The sequence below is a fragment of the Colletotrichum higginsianum genome, chromosome 8, assembly GCF_001672515.1.
Source record: "Colletotrichum higginsianum IMI 349063 chromosome 8, whole genome shotgun sequence".
Taxonomy (NCBI): Eukaryota; Fungi; Ascomycota; class Sordariomycetes; order Glomerellales; family Glomerellaceae; genus Colletotrichum; species Colletotrichum higginsianum.
In genome coordinates, this window is record NC_030960.1 from 36,483 (window position 1) to 58,357 (window position 21,875).

Here is a 21,875-nt window from a genome sequence, read left to right on the forward strand (position 1 = left end):
ACTTAAAGTCATTAAAAATAATTCCAAGATAGATTCCAAGAAAAAACAGACTTTAGAGAGAGGCAACGGTAAAAGGGCATACCTTTTTCTGCTTCTATCTATGGAATCGGCTTTTCGAGAGGGTAAAACTTGATATCGCCGTAGTTGGTAGTCCTCCCCTCCTCCTTTGCCTTGTCGACTTGCTCCTGGCACCGTTCCAAACACGGCTGCTCCGTCAAAACCTAGTTGGACGACCGGAAAAGTGGCAGCGATTCTTGTTGAGCCACCGAGGATTGTTGTATGGTTTAAGGTTTTAGGGGCCGGCGTCGGCGGGTCTGACTGCTCGGGAGCCTTGGGCTCGTCGACGGGCATCACGCACTTGCCGTCGAGCGACTTGTCGGTCAAGCAATGCACCTTGGGGCGCTTGTCGTGGCTATAGCTCCAGCCACAGAGGCCAGTGAGGACGCAGGACTTACCCGCGGCGGCGATTCCCTCGACGCCGACGATTTGGGCTCTTCCTTGGGATCACCCAGCTCGTTGCAGGGACTGGGGCCAGGGGGCCAGTAGCCATACGCATAAGTGAACTTACAGACCTTATGAAAGTTCCCTTCCCTGTTGTTCTTGGTACACATCATATCCGTGAGGGACAGCTTTGGGCTGGCGTTGACAGAGCGGGAAGACCAGGCCCCGCCGACCCAGGGTTTACAGTGACGATGCCGTGTTCGCAGTCCGTCATAATGGGTGGGCCCGTGACGACTGCAATGATGATGTCCCTGTCGCCGACCAGGTTGTTTTCCACCCCTACCATGCCTGTCCTGCTGTTGAAAGAGACGAAGACATGGTAGAGGCCGACGCCGCCGTACAGAGTCACCGGCCACGCCATCTTCGTCCACTCCCCGCCGTCTTTCCTGATCCTGGCCCGGGACAAGACAAACTGGGAGAGCAGAGCCGTGAAAAAGACCTTATCCTCAGCGAATTCGGCCGGGTCCCCTTCCACCTGGACTTACGATGGTTTAAGAGCAAGTTCTCTTATTCAATAACAAACTTACGAGTTCTCTCTAGAATTTCACTCACCTAACATGGCTAAGAGGTGAATCCTTTAAGCGAACTTGGTCCCACACGTATCCATGTTTAATTTAAATATAAACCCCTCCCTTTCTCGCTCTCTGGTCGTTGATGAGCTGATCCGTTGGTGTATCATCTCTCTACACAAAGATATTCTCCTGCTCTCTCGCCAGCATAATGAAGCCTTCGTACTCGAGGTACGAGCTTGTGTCAGAGCTTACATCCGACTATGACTTCCTAACGCAGCTTTACCTGCCCCCAGAGGTCATCCAATACCCCCACAAGGGAGGCTGTAAGCATTTAACGCCTGAGTTTGTTAACTCCTTGTGCCTTGGTAAGGACGACACTGTGGCAGGCCTGATGAAGCACATCCCCTACATCCGCCGCACTAAGGAGGATGACTGGAATCCATGGATGGTCTACGAGAGCGCTACTGCTGTCGACATTACAGGTGACCTCGTCCTAAGCCTGCCTACTAAGTACGCCGACGAGTTCCTCTTTGAGCCTGAGGAGGGCAACATCTCAGACATACCGCCGCACGTGTTTGTTTATGCAACCACCCCCTCCGGTCGCGGCGGTCACTACATATTCATCGATACAAAGCACGGCACAATTGTCCTTGCGGATCCGCAGACAGGTCCAAGCCCAACCAGACTATCGGATCCTGTAAACCTCCAACGAGCGCGAGGTATCTTTCTTACTAGTTCATCACAATCGCCACTGTCTAAAGGCGCTGCTGATCTTGCGAATTATAGCAAGCACCAGATGAGGAAGCCTGGCGCAGGTGTGAGATCTACACGTTTTACGAGTTCTTCTCTATGGCCAAGGAAAAATTTAGGAAGTTTGAGATGGTTTGTGGATCTCTTCCTATGCTACACGTTGGAACAGCTCCTAAGCTAACTATGACATAGACTGCCTTGAATAGAGAACATGTACACTGTACCAGCCCAGATACGCCCCAGGCGCAGATTTACCGAGAAGAGGGCGTTTTCACGGAACAGTACAACAGGGAGAGGTGCATGGACAGGCTGGATGAATACCAGGAGCAGAAGGATCGAAAGATTCGGCAGGCTCGAGAAGAGGAAGAGCTACCAATGCCTCCGCCGTAAGACATGCCTACAATTTAGGCGTCGTTCCGGTAATTTTATCTCGGTACCAGGCTTAGAACTCTTCGATCAACAACTGAACGCGCTCCTCGGCTTCAATGGCATTACAGTTGGTCACGTCGCGTATGAACACTGTTGGGAAACCTGGGTACACAGCAGCGCTGGCGTCAAAGCAAACGATTTCCCAAAGAGGATTGCGCAGGCATCAGGCAACGGCAAGGAGATGGTATGCCGTTTTCACAATTACGACGTTCTAATAAACAGGCTGGCCGGGGCGGTACACTACTGCCTAAAGCAGTTATATGCCTAGATGTTTGGAGTCTACAAGAAGTGTTTAAATACTTCATCTAGTCTAGGCGACATCATCTTGTCTAGACACTTGACCATCTATCCATTTCCCTAAGATTACTACTCACTCTTTATTCACTGCTACTGTCACCCTTGTTCTTGCCCTCAGCTTTACCCTTGGCACCTGCCCCAGCAAGTTCTTGGGACTTATTAATAACTTCGTCCGCCTTCGCAATCAACACTTCGTCTTTTTCAACCTTAGTCGCGTCCGCGGAGGCGGTGTTAGCGTCGAACTTGAGACCCGTAGCGGTCTTGCCGGCTTCGGCGACGTCCAAGGCAATGTTCTTCTCGAGCTTCTTGGTCTCCTCCTCGAGCCTCGCCGTAACGTTATCGCCTTTCGTCTGCTGTGCCTGCAAGGCGAGGACGGTAGCTGTGAGCTTGAGAACCTTGTTCTGGATCTTGCCGCGCTAATTGCGTATAGTTATGTTAGCCATGTCTATGCTGTGGCGCTATCCAACGGGAATGAAACAAAGAAAAGAAACTAGTGAATCACAAACCTCAAGAGCGAGAACATCCTCGCCAGGAGCCGATCCCGCAATTGTCTTAGTATAGCCGCTAATCTCAGCCTGGTTGCAGATTTGATTAACATGGCTGAGAAAGCTGAGGTCAAGCTTATCGACAAGTGCTAGTTGCGCTGGGTCCTTCGGCAGGCCAGCGAGCTTCGCTTCGGCGTCAGCCTTAGCTGTACCGGCTTTGCCGCCGCTGATGCTCAACTCGTCAAAGGTCTTGTCCGTGAAGACCCTGGCGCGCTTCTGCACTATGTTGCCGGGCGCGGCTGAGGCGACGGCAGCAAGGGAAGTAAGGATAAGAGAAAACTTCATGATAGCGGTATTTCGAGTTGTCTTTGTCAATTGGCAAACAAGATGGAGAGGAGTCAAATTGTAGGTTAATGAGCGTGAGGATAACAGCACAGCTGTAGGGAAGCGAAGGTAATAGAACACGAGATATGTGATGCAAGAAAGAATGAGATAACGAGAACGGGATTTGGAAAGTCAGATAATCTAATAGTTCGAACAGGGTTGATTTAAAAGCCACTCTCCGTGTCTATCAACAAGGAAGGAGGGGGCCAGGCTCTAGCTAAGCATTCGGGACCGCCGCTGCCGGAGGCTTAAGTTCTCACCCTTGTGTAACAACATCCACAGAGAAAGTTAAATGAATGGGTAGACAAAGAGTCATAAATTCTGCTTAGACCAAGCATTAGAAGCGCTGGAAGAGGGAGTAAGAACAACCCTACAGCCAGACTGACTTCGCAGATCTGTCAAAATGCTTACTCAAGGCGTTGCTATCAGGATTGTCCCTGTCACGTCGGATCCAAAATGAACCGCTGATCAGTATTCTTTTAGGAATGGAGGGTTTGAAGCTGTTTCAACCTGTCTCATGTCTCTATGACTGCGTGCATGATTTTTGAATTGTAGCAGAGGACAAGCGAGGATCACGTAGGCGAAGTCAGCTCTGTTATCTCTCAGATACGCATTACAAGAGAGAGGAATAGCGAGAGAGAGGAGAAATTAATCACTAACGGCGGTTAGAGCTGAACACTGTAAGAGCATAATGGTGATTTAAGTTTAGGAGTCCGCTCCTCAAAACGCTATGTGCCGATATCCTGCTAAGCCGAAAATCCGCAGTATGCGATCTCTGGGCTCTGGCGTATAGCACAGGCCTGCACCCAGCGTCCATCACCAGCCTTTGACTCGAGGCGGTGGAGCAAAGCAATAGGGTGTCCTTAGAGACGAATCAGATGAAAACCCGGCCCTAGCAATCGTGTACGGGTTCAACGAGGAGTCTACATTCTCTACTGCCAAGTATCCGTGCTACACATCAACAGGCCCTTGTGCAATTGATACCAAAATGCACGCCGGGGAAATCCGTGGCTGGGTGGTGTCGGTCGCCTGCGTGTCGGAGACCGAGCTGCCACCACTTGAATGACGAAAAAGCCAATTTCGAAACATTGCCTACAACATTTATCTCAAGCGCGATGAACAACTGCAAAAACGGCTACGGCATACAACTGCGAGAAGGGTTGCGGAGCTATCATGCCAATGACAACCTGGTTGCTCTCAACTAACACGAGATTACGACTGCCGCGATTGCTCGACAGTCGCAGAAGATTCCTCCGGCAGAAAGAGCCCGAATTCTACAGAGTTTCAGAATTCTTCGGCCCTAGCCATCAAGGGAGCAGAGCCATACTTTACCCTCCTGCGCGGCAATTTTGTGGCTTCCTGATGGAAGCGATGCTGGGAATTTGCTCAGGTCGATGATGCAGGTCCAGGACTTCAAGATGATCAGAAAAAGGACATGTGGCGCCGATAAGGCTAGAGGTTCCTGATCAGACTAAGATAAACATAGATTCCCTCACCAAACTCTACATCCAAGACACCAACTGCAGCAGTTTGACTAACCCTAAGAACTCCAACATGCTCTGTTGGTTGAATTGTACGTTGATATGGGAAAGATGCTGTCGTCAGACGCGCAGATTATGAACCTTGACTGGAAGGACGGCGTATCCAAGTCCTCGCAGGTTTTTTGAGTGAGTACGGGCATGCTGAAGGAGATTAAGACTATGCAAACGATTCGAGTGGCCCCGAAAATACCGACACTCATAGCAACCATTGCCATTCCATTAGCCAGCAAAAGGTTGGAACTGACGAAGCTTATGGGCGACGCGGATAGGGTGTTAAAATGGTGCCAAGCTCTCAACATTGCGTGAACGGTACTGGCTTGGCTTGGGTGCGTCATTGCTGTGACAGCTGTTTTTGTTTTTCATGGTTTGGCAGCTGGTTAAGGTCTGGGCGTCTATGAGCTTGGGAAAGAGAACGTTCCCCATTTTACAACTAGTCCTGACGGTTATCAATGATGGAATGGCCGTTGTGATCTTTGTATTAAGCTTAGATATTCAAGTGAAGCCTGTATACTGTGCTAAAATAAAATGAAAGTAGCACGGAGCGGTAGCGGGGGTTGCCTTTGGGCTGGATCTTGGTGCAACTGGAGAATTTGGGGGCCTGTTCTCGCTGTGTAAGTTTCAACTGTCTCGTCACACTTACAAAATTGCCGTCATCGTTCTCGTTTTCTTCTTCATTTAGTTTTCGGTTCAACTCACACCACCAAATGACGTGAACATTGGCTTAGTGGCACGAGAAGCAAGTGGACAAGGGCTGTGAAGGTAACTGAAACACCTATCACCCTCAATTTTGACCCAAGATCGGTCGCATCATCACAGGTCACCCACATATTGAACCTTACGATCCAGAACACCGATATGAAATATATTGTGAGTCAGGGCCTACTCTTTGTGCTCACGGCGTGCCAGGGAAAAAACAGCACGCTGTTCTAGGACATGTATGCTGTCAAACAAGGTACCGCTGGTTCAGAGATACCGAGGACGGTGACGATGCAGGCGCTCAACACGACCGAATCCAGGTCTATCGGCAACATCGCCGGCGACACAAGGGTGCAAGGTAACATTTAGAAGACTTTTTTCGAGATCATAGGGCCGAGTATTGTTGATTCCATCTCGCTGAATGATTCACCGGATCTAACCCTGGCGGCTGGCGATAGGGTCGTCTCACAGATACACCTTTCTACCCACTACTCTTAACCTCAAAATCCAGCAAATAAATAATGGATGTATTGTGTGATTTTAAGGGAAACTTGATGGTTAGCTTCAGGATAAACTTTTATGAAGCTTTTTGATCTAGTGCAGCTAGATTTTAGGAAGGTTAGCATTTAGTTATATTATCTGTTGATAGACAAGTTAAACTCTTCCTTAAACACGGCTCGAAGTAGTTGCTATTAGGCCCTGGTTAATCAGATTATTATCACTGAGGATACTGATAGTGGGATTTGGCTAGAATTAGGGTTTTATGGAAGACAGATAGCTACATTGTTTAAATGGAGCAGACGAGACTTAGACTATTATAGTTAATTTCTATTGAAGCTGGACTAGCAAAGAACGATTTCAGACCAAGGTAAAACATTAGATGGGCTGCTTAAGCATTGCAAGAATTACTTAGAAATGCGCTATGCTAAAATGCAAGATAAACAATGTAGCGATATCTGCGTGTGGCAGTGTCATGCGTCTGACTGACTCAAGTTCCATGCCTTGACATTGCGAGGTTTTAAGCTCCACCTCCTTCTTGGCATCTCGGAGCATTACCTGTTTCGGGCCGAGAGGCTCCCAACTAATATACGCTTCTCTTCAAGTCTAGACAGCCGACTCATCTCGACACTTCAAGATATGGCAACAGCAGGTTTTCTTACAAACAATAATTCAAAAGCTTGTTGGTAAACCGTTGCAGTCATGCCAACATTTCTCAAAATAGGTCTTGACCTTAGCGTCTGGGTTTTGTTGCTTGTTAGTGCGCATCTCCTAGCATGCGGTCTCTGAACAAACGCTGACGTTAAAGACTTGCCGATAGAGTCTTGTAGTTTTGATTGGTATGAAGTTGACGACCCTCCAAAGGCACCCACTTCATCAATTCCCCGGTCCATTTACAGCCCGTTTCAGCAATGTAAGTTTTATCTTTCAAAACAGAAACTCAGCGGCGTCAAACTTATCTGTTCTCGTCGCTAAACAAAGACGATAGTTAAACCATTGTTACATTTTTTTAAAAGGGAAGCAGCCCTATGAGTTATTGAAGCTGCATCAGAAGTACGGTACGTGTGGTTTGGAACTGTGATGGCAGTGCTAGTTGCTTACATTTCAGTTGAACAGGCCCAGTTGTAAGGGTTGCACCGAACGAGCTCTCGTTTAACACCGCTCAGTCATGGAAAGATATCTACGACAAACGCAAAGGTCATGAAACATTTACCAAAAGTGATTTCTATGACGGTGGCAATTTCGCTGCTGAAGCGCACTCTATAGTGAGCGTGCGGGACCCTGAGGAGCATGCCCGCATGCGAAGATACTTGCGCGATGCCTTCTCTGATCGCTCACTTCGCGAACAAGAGCACTTAATAACAGAGCTTATCAATAGTTTTGTGAACAAGATAGGCGAGCTTGGGGACAAGCCATCTGGTATCGACATCGTCATGTGGTTTAACCTGGTGACCTTTGACATTATTGGCAGCCTTGCCTTTGGTCAATCTTTTGGCGGCATCTCCTCCGGTAAGCCAGCTCGTCATCATTAGTATAATTCGTTTGTTAATATCGAGTCTACAGGTGTTGAGAATGCCTGGGTCTCCATCGTGGTCAAAAGTCTTCGGATGGGGGCTATGGCAGACTGCTTCAGGAGATTCCCACTGATAGGGAACATCATAAAGTCAATGTTTCCACGTCTTCTGAAACAAGTGGTACATGATGCAAGAACGCATGAAAAAAACACGATGGACCTTGTCCAGAGGTAAATTTCTTCCATCACTGTTGATAAAACATGGATGGGTTTAGAGACTCACAACCTTTCAGGAGGATAAACCAACCGACTGACCGCAAGGACTTCCTGACCAAAATTCTTCAACATCGACACACCGACAACCTTTCCGATGTTCAAGTCGCAGCTCATTCATCTGATTTTGTGTATAAAACCCCTAAGACGTTCTTGATTCTGTTCGCTTTCGCTCAGGACAAGGGAACTACACGGTTGACTACTTGGCCGCTTGCTGACAGGCACCATAGGATTGCGGGAAGCGAAACGACTGCCACGGCTCTTTCATGCGTTACTTACTATCTTCAAAAAAGCCCTGAGAGTCTACATCGATTACGTGAGGAAGTCCGTGGCTACTTCAAGTCATTTGATGATATCGACGACGCGTCAGCTACGGGTCTGCCGTTCTTGAACGCTGTAATATTGGAAGGGATGAGAATGTATCCACCTTTGCCATTCCCGCTACCGCGAATTGTTCCTTGTGATGGCGGTACAATTGATGGATACTTCGTTCCCGGAGGTGTAGGTGTTCTAGGATGCAAAACAGCTACTAGACGTCTTTTTGCAAAGAAGACCTTGTGCTGACTGATACCTTACAGACTGTGGTATCCACCAATCCATTCGCGTCGTCAATGTCGCCCTCAAACTTCCATGATCCCTGGATTTTCAAGCCCCAAAGATGGATGGATTTGAGAAACAAAGATGTTCTTTCTTCAAGCCAGCCGTTTTCTCTAGGTCCACGAAGCTGCCTTGGTAAAAGGTTAGTTGACTCGGTTATTCCAAGCTGTTGGAAAACAACAAACACTTGGCGCATCTCTACTTGTAAACAGACTACTGACAGATTTTTCTCATAATCCCACAGCCTCGGTTGGCTAGAAATGCGCACAATACTTGCCAAAATTCACTTCAAATACGACCTGGAATTGGTTGATCCGAACCTTGATTGGCATGCTGGGTCAGAAATGCACACCCTTTGGCAGAAACCTCAGATGAACATCATTGTACGCTCGAGATCAGATTGTGATACTTAGCAAAATTAACGCCTTGTTTTTGGATCTATAAAATCTTGAGTTATTGATAGTAGATAGGAAATTTCTTAGCAATTCTGAGAGTTAATATGCTTGAACACTTCTGCTACCTCGCTCTGCTATCTCACTGAGATTGTTTCACTTTCTTTGTCTTTTTCAGGATCCCAATAGCCCACGTATCCATCTCTCCCAGTCAGGTATGTCCCTAATGCTTGTTCCTCAGCATCGGCTCGGAACACGGCGTGTTTCTTGTTCGTCCATTCCAACCCTTTCCAAATAACACCTTCAGTGTCAGTAAACTCGGCATCCATCTCCGGCCGCAGTAGATATACAATAGAGTATTTGTGTCTTCCCATTTCGTCTTTGTGAGGGATAATCCGATGTAGACTTGATTCCAGAAGCCCGCCAGATATGAAACGGAGTGCGTCGCCCACGTTGACAACAGCATGGCCAGGTTTGGGTGCAATGTAATACCACTGATCTTCGTTGGGTTTCAACACCTGCAACCCTGCAACTTCAGTAAAAACAATCGACAAACTTCCTGCATCGGTGTGGGCAATCTGGCCGACTTTCTCTGGTTCGTGGTCTGCAATGGTGTACTTTAGAAGGCCGAGCGCCGTTGGGCAAACGGCCTCTTTCCGGTGGTATTGTTGGTATGCCAGTTTCCCGTCCAAGTCGAGGGCGTTTGACAATCGTTCTAGAAGCAAAGTACTGATCTCTCTAAAAGTCGACATAGCCTGCTTCAATAGTGTTAATCGGGACGCAATGACTTCTGGACCAGGAAATGAAGCGCCATCCGCAATCTTGGAGATGGGATGCTCGAAGAGCTTTTGAAATGTTAGTCTCGCGATTAGCAAAAAGAAATGGGGAACGACATTCCATGAGGCCCTCAAATCCGTCTTTCTTCCCCTCGATAGGACCGTTTCCGTGGCCTGCAGGCTTGTACCTGTTGAAGAAAGGTGAGTTTACTTGGTTATCCACTCGAGAGCGACTCCTCTCTGCTAAAACGAACATAAAGACCTACCCCATGACCAAATGCTCGTCGTGGTCTCTGTCAACCAGCCATTCCATTTTTTTATCCTGCGGTAAATCGTAGAAGCTGCTCGCCAAGTCATACATACATTGGACTTCTCTCATCACCTGTCCAGAGGCGACCCTGCGGCAATCTAAGTAAAAGAATCCGAGCTCAGTGCAGGCTTTTAGCAAATGCTCAACATGTGACTTGTCTCCATCCATTAGTTTCTCGAGAGATACGACACGTAGAGCGGCATCCTCTTCAGCAATCTTCTCAGTGAGACGGTTAGTTGTAGCCATGTTGTCGCGTCAAAGAAGTTACGCGAGAATAGTAGAGATCCAGAGGGCGATGGCTTCGTGCATCGTTTCTAATAGGCCCATCGCACAATGAAAGCGACCTGAGACTGTCAGTCAATGAGAGGAAGGATTTGGTGCTGTGTCGTTTCATTTCCCCTTTTGGAAAGCTCCGAAGCTTGGGCATTTGTGTCCCAGCTCGGCAAAGCTCCCAATGTAGACACGCAGCGAGTCGCTTCAATATCTAAAGAAGCACAAGCATATGCAATTGCAGACATAGATCTGAACTGCTGCCTAGGGATGCACTTGCCATGGGTACTACTCGAAACATCATCGAGCGAAGTCTGGTGCCCTCTATCAGATGCTCAGTGCTAGCAACCAGGCTGAAACTTGCAGGCAAGGCCGGCAAAGCACCATATCACATGAATGTGACTTTCTTTTTCCAGTCGATAGCTTTATCTAAATATTCAACATCATATATTTCTTGCAATCTGTGTATGATTGAACTGATCCCTACGAGAGCGAAACTGTATCACAGCCAAAAAGGAATTAGCTGTTTTGCCAATGCAAACCAGCCACGCTTTGCATATCGCATCTATTGCTAAGACAATCTTGAGTTCCGAGGGACTAGCTCCGAATTCCATTTATTTATTTTCCTTTTAGAGCAACTGTTTTCTTATTTGCTGTCACCCTGTAGGGTATTTAGAAGAGGTACTGTTAGGCTCTTGATAAGAGCGTGCACAGTTATCGCCCATAGAGCCCCGAAGTACGACTTCATAGCCTGTTTTAATGACCCTTTGCCTCGATCTAAAATATAACGGCTATGATGTGTAACTGCTTCCTTATTGGGAATTGTCTTACAGCTGAAAAGTGTTACTGGGGGTCTACCCTTCTTGCAATAGATATTCAGAACAAAATTCTATTAGAGAGGTTCAGAAATCAAGTAAACAAAAGCCACATCTCCAAGATCTTTCTCATGGCATATCTATATCGTCTTCGTAGAAAACCAGCACCCTAACTTCTATGCTTTGCCTGGGCTCTTCATCAACTGTCTCGGGGTCTGTAAACGCCGCATGTGGGACTCTTCGCGCACGTCCATCTGTTTTCGACTCGTAACATTTGAAGAGCATCACCTCCTCTGGCGTCTGGTTATGCTTGTAGTACCAACAATGATCATTGTTGGGTAGCATCGTGCATGGCTCTCCCACCCAATCTGGGTAAATCAGCTTTATGGGAAGAATGTCCCTATCAGGGACTGATTGAGAATCACAAACTGCCAGCGGGTCTTTGCGAATTGTTTTGATGGGGCGCCAAACATTGATAATCTGGAAGCGTGACTGGAGAAGCCGGGTGGCGTCTTGCCCCATATGTCGGATAACCTGGTTTCTTGAAGCCCATTCAGACTGATCAATGTGTGCTTGCCTTACTGGCCGACGCTCTTCGTCGGAGTGGGAGGCAACAGGGTTCGGTCGCCGAATTGTGTGGTCAAATATGTGCAGTCGAGAAGCACCAGTCCTGTTTCCACGTTAGTCTTTCCAGCTAATATGTGTACCAAATGGTTGCTGACATCTTTAAGACCAGTTGTTGAACCTCGGTATAGTAGACTTGCTTGATCCGTTCCTCACTGTCAAATGTCTTCTCCTGGCTTACGTGGGAACAAAGCTGAAAGCCATGGCTGTCTAGTGTGTATTTGTGCTCACTCCCGGTAATGTCGGTAATCGTGGTATTCAAGTCGATAGAGGGTTGATTGAATGTACTTCTCTTCCCGGCAATACTTGGGGCATGTTCCGTACCGTCGCCTGGGTCTCGGTAATAGTTGATAGTAGTTCGTACGTGACGAGGGACTCCTGCCTTGGCTCTTCTGCTTGAACCCAATGGGTTTGAACAATTCATGGTGATACGTATCGCTGTTTTTTTAGGATGTTAGAAAACTTGCTGTGTAAATAAACCGTCTGATATTTTGAAGGCTATCCTTTTGCATGGTAGCTTGGGACTAATGCGTAGGCCACTTTTCAATAGCTCGATTCTTAAGAGGGAAAGATGCCGATAAAGGCAAGACTTTAGGCTGTATGAGTTTCAGAGTAACCTATGTTGAAAAGCAAGAACAAAAAGCCTATCCGTAGTTTGGGATGCATCTGCTGGGGATTAAACATTGGCACTGAAGGTCTTGAAGGCAGTGTGTTCCCTCCTCAGACTGCCAAACTTTGCCTGTCCCTGCGCGAACTGATTTCTCTCCCATTTCATATACTAGAGCCCCATTTACGGTCGCCTAAAGCCATTGGATGTTGCCAGCCTCTCCTTGTTATCAAAGTTCTCTCTCAACGCAATTACAAGTCGAGGCTGTCTTGACTGTTGCAGAACGCGTCAACTTCATGCTGCTGTTCGTTCGATTGCCTAAACCGGTCGGTCCGGAGCATTTTTCCGCAATGTTTCCCTTTCCGGCTTCCTCCGACAATCTTTGTGCCTGTACGGCAAGATCCCAGCAGCCTACGTTTCGTCCCAACATAAACTCGCAACGACGGCAGCAGTACCGTCACGCATCTAACCAAGTCTCATTGCTCAATTCGCATAACTCAGGATTATTGTCTTCCAAAGCTTGCTTGCGTCGTTCTCTAACTGATTTTGAAAAGATGATATCGCTCCAAAGTTTGGCATCGTTTATTCTTCCTCTAAGCACTGCGTCGCCAAAGACCTTGGCCTTTGCAGAGTCTGAGCCAAAGCAATACAACCCAGCAAACGGGATAGCCGGTGCCCTTTTCAAAGCCAAAATTCACCCTCGAGAACCAGAAATCTCTGCGGAAGTAGACAGTTTCTTTCTTGACCATTGGCCTTTCGTCAATGAAGAAGCAAGAAAGAGATTTGTAGCCGCAGGCTTTTCCAAAGTCACATGCTTTTATTATCCTCATGCGCTGGACGACAGGATTTCTCTCGCATGTCGGCTTCTGACACTTCTATTTCTCGTGGACGGTAGGCATCAATTCTCTGTTCTAGATAGTTTGCGCCACAACCCCAGCATTACTGTTCAGTCAAAGACTAATACAGTGTTCCTACAACAGACATACTGGAAGACATGTCACTCCAGGAAGGTTCGTTGTACAATGAAAAGCTGATTCTTCTGTCGAGAGGTGACATTGTTCCGGATCGCTCTGTGCCGGTAGAATGGATCACCTATGACTTGTGGAATGACTTACGGACGTGTGATAAGTCACTTGCAGATGAGATATTGGAGCCTGTATTTTCTTTCATGAGAGCTCAAACGGACAAATCTCGCCTCAGTATCAAGCAATTGGGTCACTACCTCAAATACCGAGAAAAGGATGTTGGGAAAGCGTAAGTGTTTTGAGCTCTGCAGTCTTCTACAGTCTTTAACTCACACAATCTCAGACTTCTTTCTGCTTTGATGCGCTTTAGCATGAAGCTGCATATCACGCCCGCGGAGTTGAAATCAGTAGACAATATCGAGTTGAACTGCTCTAGGCATATCTCGGTTGTCAACGATATATACAGTTGGGAAAAGGAGTTGAAAGCCTCTCAAACAGGCCACAAGGAAGGAGCGGCATTGTGCTCGTCGGTTTCTGTTTTGACTTCAGAGACAAACCTAGATTTTGCAGCATCGAAGCGGGTGTTGTGGGTTATGTGCCGAGAATGGGAATTGGTTCACAGAGACCTTGTGGCAAAAAGATTACGATCGCCTGAGCCATGTAGTCAAGACCTCCAAGATTATATGAGAGGCCTCGAGTTTCAGATGAGCGGTAATGAGGCATGGAGCGAGATGACCCCTAGATACCATTCAGTGTAGCTTATCATTGAGTGTTTTCTATATTTATACTGTCAAATCGTGAACTTTCAGTTACGCTTCTTCTTATTCTTCTAGTTTCCTCCTGTTTCAGCTTGACGAGAACAACCGTTTCATATAACCTGTAGATTGAACTCTTTTTTCGTTCGGGTCGCTGTACGGCCCGTAGTGGACTGCCTTGCCGCGAGTGTTTTCCGCAAACGGGATCTCGCTCTTTATGCGGCTTATCACATCCTAGATAAAGGTTAGCCTGTTCAATTAACGATCAACGAGTACTCTTTACCGGGTTGTAGATGAAAGGTCGACCAAACGTGATCAGATCAAGTTTGCCCTCTGTGACGAGTCGGTTCGCCTCTTCAACCGTGTAGTCACGATTAGCCATCAATAGCGTTGGGCTTCCCGGGAACTTCACCAGTGGCCTAAAGTAAAAGTGCAGGCTGCCACGTGCCCGGCTCTTGGCAGCCATACAGGAAGCTAGCATTCATTTTAACACCCTTTCTCTCATGAAACTTAGCGCATACATTGCTTAATTCCGCTTTGCAAGGGTGAATTGGACATCGAACCATGTTGAATCAATGTACGATAGAGTACGCACTCGTTATCTACCAGTTACCGACTGCAGTTTGACGTCCCAAGGGAACATTGGACTTAGACAGCGAAATATCCGCATCAATAAAGTCTACATCCCCGTTGCCGCCGCCATAAGTGTCCATAATGCCATTTGCAGCCGCTGTGACTTTAGCCTCCAGCTTCTCATCATGGGTGTTGACAATGTTCTCCGGAAGCTTGGCCAATGCTTGGTCAAGATCTTCGATGATATCTCTTACGTCCTCTGTCCCAACCGAGAATCTGATAAAAGCCTGTCGTAAATTGTCATTAGCTGGCAAGTCTTTAAGGGACAGGTCGCTGTATGTTCTGATGAGACTCACGGGTGTGATTCCTGCTTCTCTCCTGTCCTTTTCAGACATAATAACATGTGTTGAGTTCCAGGGATGGGTAGCCAATGTTTTTGAGTCGCCAACACTGCCAGCGATATTAGAATGATCAGGCATGTTGTGGCAATGGTTTTTTCCAGTCACTCACTTGGTTTGATGGGAAATAACCTTAACGTAGTTCAAAAGCATTTTGCTGGCCACATCTCCTCCTTTTGGACCAAATGAGAGAACGCCTCCAAAGCCGTTTCTCAAATAGCGTTGGGCGTTTTGGTGATATTGGTTTTTTTCGAGGCCTGGCAATGGATGATTAGCATACATTGCGGCGTTTTGGCACTGGGCCTCTAGTCCACAGCTAAAGGGTTGATACCTACCGGGATAGTTTACCCATGCAATTCTTGGATGTGACTCCAAAAAGCGAGCAACTTCCAAAGTGTTTTTTGCATGTCGTTCGCACCGCAGACTCAACGTTTCCATCCCGATGAGAAGTTGCTGTGCAGAGGCTGGGCTTAGAATCGAGCCCACCTCCATCAAAATGTCAATCCTCATAGCCATGGCGAAAGATATGTTTCCAAAGGCTTTCCAGTATGAGAAACTCATTGGTCCATCTTTCTTGATCATCCGAGGGAATCTCTCGCCTGCTGCACCCCAGTCAAAAGTGCCACAGTCGATGATCACTCCGCCGACTGTTGTTCCGTGACCACCCATCCATTTTGTGGCGGAATGTAAGATGATGTCTGCACCAAACTCGATAGGCCGGCACCACGTGCCACAAGCACCAAACGTGTTGTCAACCTTGCTTGTTAGTCTCATGCAGTGAGAGGCTTTCGGGCTATTTTGGGTTCATTTACCACAAATGGGATATGGTTTTCGTGTGCCACATCAGCCAGGCCTTGGAGATCAGGAATACTGCAACGCGGGTTGCCAATACTCTCGACGAAGAACATTTTCGTGTTTTCGTCGATGTGTCTGGCAAACTCCTCCTTTGTTTCTTGCTTGGCCCACTTCACAGTAATGCCAAGTCGAGGCAACAGTGTTTTAAAAAGGCTGTATGTACCTCCATACAGATTGATGGAGGCCACCACGTTGTCGCCTGCCCCGGCTAGGCAAATGATGGTGTTGAAGATTGCTGCTTGGCCAGATGCCGTACCAACAGCGGCCGTGGCTCCTTCCAGAGCGGCGGCTCGTTTCTCGAACACAGCCACAGTGGGCTTGACCAGGCTTGTCAGCCCCCATAGCTAGAACTAGAAGAGAGACTTCAACCTACATTGGAGATCCTGCTGTAGAAGTATCCAGCTTCCTCAGTTGCGCACACTCTTTTGGCGTGGGCACTGTCGGTGAAGACGAATGACTGAAAAGTCAGAATTAGTCAACGGCATATTGCCACTCTCTTCTTCGAATTTAGACTTACAACGCTGTTATAGATAGGAACTGCTCGGGCATGTGTTTCTTTGTCGGGCCGATGACCACCATGGACTTGCAGAGTGTCGTATTTCAGACCAGTATCAAACTGCTCCACTTTGTAAGGCTGGAAAGGATCGTGTCCCTCTGGCAAGACACTGAGCTGAGTGACGCCATTGGGCAGTGTCTTATCCTGAATTGGTTCCCCCATACTTAGTTGGCTGATAGAATAGGGATGGAGATTCGACAAACAATTCAATTATCTAGACTTATCACAATGGGGCACTTGAATTTATCTGGCTGGTCTATCTCCTTTTACACACTTCAGATACGATTCAGTGTCTCGGCCAATTTCCCCATTCGGGAATTGCGATATTTCGTCCCAGGACGTCAGGTCTTTATGCTCCTGGAAGAGGCCGTGCGATGCTTTTGCGTCCCGGCCAGCTTTGGAAGCTTGCCGACCGGCGACAGGTGCGTTTTTTTCCCAGCATGGAGATCATTTTACACTTCAATTACATAATTCCCCAAGCCATCCAAGGACACATTGTCAAGCTCAATTTCCACAAATGTGTGTGCATTGCGATCATCATCTCTCTGTCACAATGGGTTCTTTGCATGAGGTTGAGGCATTCATCCTGCTTGGCCTAGCTCACCTCAGCGCTCTTAACAAACTGGCTTTGGGCTTTACACTTCTAACTCTCATGTTGGCATTAACTGCGCTTCTGTTCACACACAGTCAATTCAACAATCAGAAACTTGTTCCAAATGTCTTCGTTGTAGGAGGGGATGATGCACAGAGCATCAAGGCAAACCGAGAGCGTTTTCGTACACAAGCCAAAGAAATGCTTGAGGAAGGATACAATAGGGTCAGCAAACTGCTACACTTCCTATTTTAATGAAGAAATACTAAATCATTCCAGACTGGAGGCGGTTTCTTTTACGTTCCAAGCCCACTCGGGGAGCGGCTCATGATACCGACAAAATACTTAGAGGAGCTGAAAACAGCCCCAATTGATCACGTTGATTTCGTTGCTACTTTCATTGAAGTGAGTTGCAATCATACTTTCCCTCGGTTCCGAGTTTGTTTTGGAAATATTAACAGAACCGACGAGATGTTTGAAGGAAAGTATACAACCATGGGAAGCCGCTCAACTCTGCATCCTCGGGTTGTGAAAGGCCAACTCAATCACCATCTAGGTGAGTCAGATAGCCGACTAGATTAATACCTAGTGTTTTGACAATTCCTAGCCGAAATCATGCCAGCAGTCCAGCAAGAAATTCGCGACGCTTTCTGCGACGTATTTCCAACTTGTGTAGGTATGTCTCAAACACAACATCTCTCGAGTGCCCCTTGTCATACTTCAAACTAAAACACACAGACTGGACACCTATTCCAGTTGTGGATTCTCTGACTCGAATTGTGGCAAGAGTGTCCAGCTGCATGTTTGGTGGCACAGAATTGTCCCGTAACAAAGAATGGGTTGAGTCATCTATAAGCTTTGCAATTGATGGCTTCATTGCCGCACAGAAGCTCAAAGGTTACCCTGAGTTTTTAAAGCCGATTGTAGCACGATTTATTCCGGAGATCCAAAAGATCGCAGGACACTATGCCGCTGCCGAAGCAGCAGCTATTCCATTACTTGAGGCACGACGACGCACTGGGGAAGCAGCGGCCGATCTTTTATTTTGGATGGAAAAACAAGCCATAAACGAAGAGCATGATTTGAAGTTTCTGGCTAGCATTCTCCTCAAAGTGAGTTTTGCTGCAATACATACAAGCGCGGCAGCACCTGCTCAGCTGGTTTACGACTTGTGCGAGAGACCTGAGTATATTGAACCGTTGCGGGAAGAAATTCGCAGTGTTGCCGACTGTGATGGGTTCATCGACAAATCTGGGTTCCTTGGCATGACAAAAATGGATAGTTTCATGAAGGAAAGCCAACGATTCAATCCTCTTCTCCTCAGTAAGCATCCTCTCTAACAAACAGTAGTTCATCAGAGCTAGCCATTGATGTCTACTGATAGTTACTTTCGAGAGAGTTGTCCACCGACCATTCACCCTGTCATCGGGATTTACGATCCCAGCTCACACCACTATTGGTATTCCAACACAGGCAATTACTATGGATAAGTTGCTTTATCCAAGTCCCGAAACCTTTGATCCATTTCGCTTCTCTAAGCTTAGAAAGGAGCAACCAGAAATGGATGGCCGCGCTCAGTACGTTTCGTCAAACTCATCCTCATTAAGCTTCGGATACGGTAGGCACGCTTGTCCAGGACGTTTTTTCGCGGCACAGGAGATCAAAGCCATAATGGCTTTTCTCTTGCAGAATTTCGATATGCGGTTTGCCTCAGGTCAGAGTCGCCCAAAAAGCATACGCGTGGAAACACAGTTTCTTCCGGATCCAATGGCAACAGTGGAATTCAGAAGACGGCAACGATAATGAAAGACTTGGTAATTATAGGTGATAATAGTAGCACGTTTTTCACCATAAAACCGCTAAGTCTAATAAGATCTCAAATGTCGATTAGCAGCTTTATTCTATGTATAGTGGATTCTATCAGCTACATCTGTATATCCTCTCTCATCTGGTCTTCATATAACTCCATAATTGTTGTGGTTATAACATCTATGATTGTCACACAGATAATTCTTCATTGTTAATTTCTCCCGTGTTCTGATTTTCTTGTACAAGTCAAAGTATAGCAGACAGAAGCAACAACTTGGCACAGCTAGCTTGAGTAGTGTTAAACTGTTCGGCGAGTTTCTGTTCCAAATCTTCGTAATGCAGCATTTCTGCTGGCAGGCTAAATGCCGAGGTATCATTCACCACACAGCTTTAACTTCTGCAAGGAGCGTTGAAAGTTTCACTGAGGCAGATGTCCTTGCGGATGACTCATTACGGCGCAAGGTCTTGAGTCGTTGTTGACGGAGTGAATGCCCGAACCCCGAGCAACGTGCCGGGGAAGCCGCCGGTACACATATCATGCTGAAGAGAAACCTTACAGCTTTTGTCAGCCCATTCCAGCGCATATGAGGGCAGTCCATAGCTCGAGAATGTCCGTTCCAGAAGTATTTGACTGCATTGGCTCATGACGATGGGTCTTCACCGAATACATTGCCTGCACATTTCAAAGCTGCGAAGCCTCAGCAGATCATGGCCTTCGAAAAGGTCGCTTGCGTTTACCTTAAACGGGGTTCTCCATGTGACATTTACTTCCTTCTTAGGGTTGGGAATGCATGATGGCGTGGAATTCTCTCTCCCCTTTCCAAAAATGACTCGTTGTCTAAACTTTGCAGTGCCCTTAAGCTTTGGTGTCATTAAGGTTACTAGCGTGATACGATGTAGCCCAGGTCGTTGGGATCATGGCCGGAGAATCAAGAGGTCTAACTAGTCGAAATAATGACAGGCAAGGTCCATCCATGATTTCCTAGCTAAAACGGCTTCGGTGGTTTTCTAATAAGGTTGAAGGTAAGTAATGTACCGCAAATTATCTGCCGTCAATCTTGATACCGTTATCTGATTGTTTTGCAGTGTTTCTATCTACCCTTGTGCGTTCTTGTCGACTCGTAAGCTGTTCACTCGAGCAGGCCGCATAGTGACTCAGTGAAAGATGCAGCCGAGTAGGACTATCGCGACAATGTATCTAAATATCCATCCCACTCAGTGCTTCTTGCAATTCCTGGACCCTTAAGGCGATCGGCTGAAGGGAGCTCTGTTGCGATTCCAATCTCCTCTCCTCTGCATGGAGCCTCAGACGATCCAGTAAGCTACCGAGGTTTTTCGCCTGGGCCAGGATCAAGAAACCGAATATTTCGCACCGCTCCTGGACAGTGTCGATATGATACTGACCAAGAGAAATCGGGACCCAACGGTGTGCATGGCCATACACCTCGATCTGCGCTGCGTTTCCATCTGAGCCGCAAGCCAACGTGGTTGACTCCCAGACCGAGGCTACATCTTCCAGTATTCCAACAACCTTCTCTGCCAATAGGATAGAGAATGTCATTACCCTTGTGGGATTTCGACATTCTGGGCAATTCAATATTCCTCGACACTGTGATATTAATCCTTTAAGTGAGTGCAGTGACTTTTCTGCCGTACAGAAGCTGGTGACCTTGCTATAACTCTGTACTTTTTCCAAAAGTGTCAGGGTGAGAGTTACGCAGCGACACGTCGTTGCTGCGCTTGTCAGACTTGTTGCAGTCCTAGAAGGTGACACTTTTCGTGCCTGGTGACGGTATGCATTCGCCACAGTGACAGTCGGGGATTCTGTAGCATGTGCGCCCGCCTCTTTGTAAGATGAAAATGGAATTGTTGAGCTGATTCGTTGTGGTAAACTGGTAGACGACGTCTTCTTTGCGGAGACGAACTGCCGAGATTGGTGCTCGCCAGCTCGCTTTCTAGAGGAATAATCAATTAAATTCCATTGGAAGTCATCTACGCACGTATTAGCGCAACCGCCTGATAGCTTCCCAGTATCGTGGGACAGAAGCATCATTTTGGCGAATTTGGTTCCCAAAGCCGACGATACCTACATCAATGATACTTACCTGACGACGAATTGCTTGTGGCGAGACTACTCTCGCGCGTGGTTGCTTTGTCTTTGGGAGATGTGCAGGTCGCAAAGGCACTACCCATCTCAAGAGCTTCTGCATCTTGCTCCGATAAAGCCCCATGGACATCAAGCAGCTCATCCATATCAAAATCGTTCGTGTTTGACTCCATGTAGTCTGGTAAGTCCAAATCTTGGAAATCAGGACTTGTGCCGGGCAGCAGCTCGCATGATTGGGAGCCGGATGATTGGCTCGAGTCGATGAATCCAGGTGCTTGGACTAAGGATTCTCCGATCTGGGATCCTCTGGCTGATTGTGTATGTGCAGCTGGCAACAACTGTTCAGATCTGAATCCTTCAGCTGATGTTGTGATGATCGTCTGAGCCGCCACAGTTGTCTTTGCTGCTTCCACTGATAAGGAAGTAGAGAGGCGTTCCCCCAATGGCGGCGATAAAACCGTGCTGCTAGATGTACCATTGTCAAGTGCTGATGTTCTGTCGACTTTTCGTCGTCTAGGCTGCGAGATATTTGAATATGTGCATGCAAGGTTTCGATCCCTACACCGATGACATCCGAATCTATGACCAGTGCATTTCAGCTACACGAACGCAAAGTTAGCTTCACTTTGTTGTTTCAGTCGATTGTTAGTCGGAGACCTACTTTCTTTGCTCGACATCCGTCGCAAGCAAAATGATTCTGGTTCTGCCCAGGTTGCGGAGGTCGATTCGTGCTCGATATGCATACGACCTCTCCGTGCCGATCCTCAGTGCGAAGAGTCGCGAACATTTTGTCGGCAGCCTGTTCTGGACCTGCAAAGAGCTTTCAAATAGGTGAAGGCTCAGAGGGTGGAACAATTTTTCTATTCAAGGGCAGGATTTGATCATTTTGAATCATCAGCGCTGTTTCCCTATCAAATGACTGTGATTGGGGTGCCTTGTCTCTTGAAGCAACAGCAGACAGATATGTCTTCGCAACAAACCCGAGATGAACCTTC

The 21,875-nt window shown here is 47.3% G+C and overlaps 11 protein-coding genes across 11 annotated transcripts; 5 read left to right on the top strand and 6 right to left on the bottom strand.

Moving 5' to 3' along the window:
- Nucleotides 1-610: 610 nt before the first annotated feature.
- CH63R_11020 (glucan endo-1,3-alpha-glucosidase agn1) lies at nt 611-1,060 on the bottom strand (the record flags this gene model as incomplete). Its single annotated transcript, XM_018305994.1, has 2 exons — nt 611-981; nt 1,054-1,060. The coding sequence occupies 2 exons, from the start codon at nt 1,058-1,060 to the stop codon at nt 611-613; spliced, it is 378 nt and encodes a 125-aa protein (XP_018152835.1).
- Nucleotides 1,061-1,221: 161 nt separating this feature from the next.
- On the top strand, nt 1,222-2,153 carry CH63R_11021 (uncharacterized protein; the record flags this gene model as incomplete). The annotated part of the gene is made up of 3 exons (XM_018305995.1): nt 1,222-1,584; nt 1,800-1,895; nt 1,956-2,153. 3 exons carry the CDS (start codon nt 1,222-1,224, stop codon nt 2,151-2,153), a joined length of 657 nt encoding a protein of 218 aa, XP_018152836.1.
- Nucleotides 2,154-2,569: 416 nt separating this feature from the next.
- Nucleotides 2,570-3,319, bottom strand: CH63R_11022 (Small secreted protein; the record flags this gene model as incomplete). The annotated part of the gene is made up of 2 exons (XM_018305996.1): nt 2,570-2,905; nt 2,996-3,319. The coding sequence occupies 2 exons, from the start codon at nt 3,317-3,319 to the stop codon at nt 2,570-2,572; spliced, it is 660 nt and encodes a 219-aa protein (XP_018152837.1).
- A 3,615-nt stretch (nt 3,320-6,934) lies between these two features.
- On the top strand, nt 6,935-7,795 carry CH63R_11023 (Benzoate 4-monooxygenase cytochrome P450; the record flags this gene model as incomplete). The annotated part of the gene is made up of 4 exons (XM_018305997.1): nt 6,935-7,006; nt 7,082-7,151; nt 7,210-7,602; nt 7,665-7,795. 4 exons carry the CDS (start codon nt 6,935-6,937, stop codon nt 7,793-7,795), a joined length of 666 nt encoding a protein of 221 aa, XP_018152838.1.
- A 72-nt stretch (nt 7,796-7,867) lies between these two features.
- CH63R_11024 (Benzoate 4-monooxygenase cytochrome p450) lies at nt 7,868-8,889 on the top strand (the record flags this gene model as incomplete). Its single annotated transcript, XM_018305998.1, has 3 exons — nt 7,868-8,380; nt 8,458-8,618; nt 8,721-8,889. The coding sequence occupies 3 exons, from the start codon at nt 7,868-7,870 to the stop codon at nt 8,887-8,889; spliced, it is 843 nt and encodes a 280-aa protein (XP_018152839.1).
- A 116-nt stretch (nt 8,890-9,005) lies between these two features.
- CH63R_11025 (Gibberellin 20-oxidase) lies at nt 9,006-10,200 on the bottom strand (the record flags this gene model as incomplete). The annotated part of the gene is made up of 2 exons (XM_018305999.1): nt 9,006-9,832; nt 10,008-10,200. 2 exons carry the CDS (start codon nt 10,198-10,200, stop codon nt 9,006-9,008), a joined length of 1,020 nt encoding a protein of 339 aa, XP_018152840.1.
- A 968-nt stretch (nt 10,201-11,168) lies between these two features.
- Nucleotides 11,169-12,087, bottom strand: CH63R_11026 (Catalyzes late reaction in the cephamycin biosynthetic pathway; the record flags this gene model as incomplete). Its single annotated transcript, XM_018306000.1, has 2 exons — nt 11,169-11,709; nt 11,762-12,087. 2 exons carry the CDS (start codon nt 12,085-12,087, stop codon nt 11,169-11,171), a joined length of 867 nt encoding a protein of 288 aa, XP_018152841.1.
- A 737-nt stretch (nt 12,088-12,824) lies between these two features.
- CH63R_11027 (Aristolochene synthase) lies at nt 12,825-13,993 on the top strand (the record flags this gene model as incomplete). The annotated part of the gene is made up of 3 exons (XM_018306001.1): nt 12,825-13,161; nt 13,251-13,524; nt 13,579-13,993. 3 exons carry the CDS (start codon nt 12,825-12,827, stop codon nt 13,991-13,993), a joined length of 1,026 nt encoding a protein of 341 aa, XP_018152842.1.
- Nucleotides 13,994-14,592: 599 nt separating this feature from the next.
- On the bottom strand, nt 14,593-16,534 carry CH63R_11028 (O-acetylhomoserine (Thiol)-lyase; the record flags this gene model as incomplete). The annotated part of the gene is made up of 6 exons (XM_018306002.1): nt 14,593-15,013; nt 15,074-15,218; nt 15,297-15,717; nt 15,774-16,133; nt 16,190-16,273; nt 16,334-16,534. The coding sequence occupies 6 exons, from the start codon at nt 16,532-16,534 to the stop codon at nt 14,593-14,595; spliced, it is 1,632 nt and encodes a 543-aa protein (XP_018152843.1).
- A 391-nt stretch (nt 16,535-16,925) lies between these two features.
- On the top strand, nt 16,926-18,767 carry CH63R_11029 (Cytochrome P450; the record flags this gene model as incomplete). The annotated part of the gene is made up of 5 exons (XM_018306003.1): nt 16,926-17,189; nt 17,244-17,520; nt 17,572-17,640; nt 17,703-18,287; nt 18,349-18,767. 5 exons carry the CDS (start codon nt 16,926-16,928, stop codon nt 18,765-18,767), a joined length of 1,614 nt encoding a protein of 537 aa, XP_018152844.1.
- A 1,204-nt stretch (nt 18,768-19,971) lies between these two features.
- CH63R_11030 (uncharacterized protein) lies at nt 19,972-21,667 on the bottom strand (the record flags this gene model as incomplete). Its single annotated transcript, XM_018306004.1, has 4 exons — nt 19,972-20,309; nt 20,879-21,292; nt 21,356-21,398; nt 21,626-21,667. The coding sequence occupies 4 exons, from the start codon at nt 21,665-21,667 to the stop codon at nt 19,972-19,974; spliced, it is 837 nt and encodes a 278-aa protein (XP_018152845.1).
- Nucleotides 21,668-21,875: the final 208 nt, after the last annotated feature.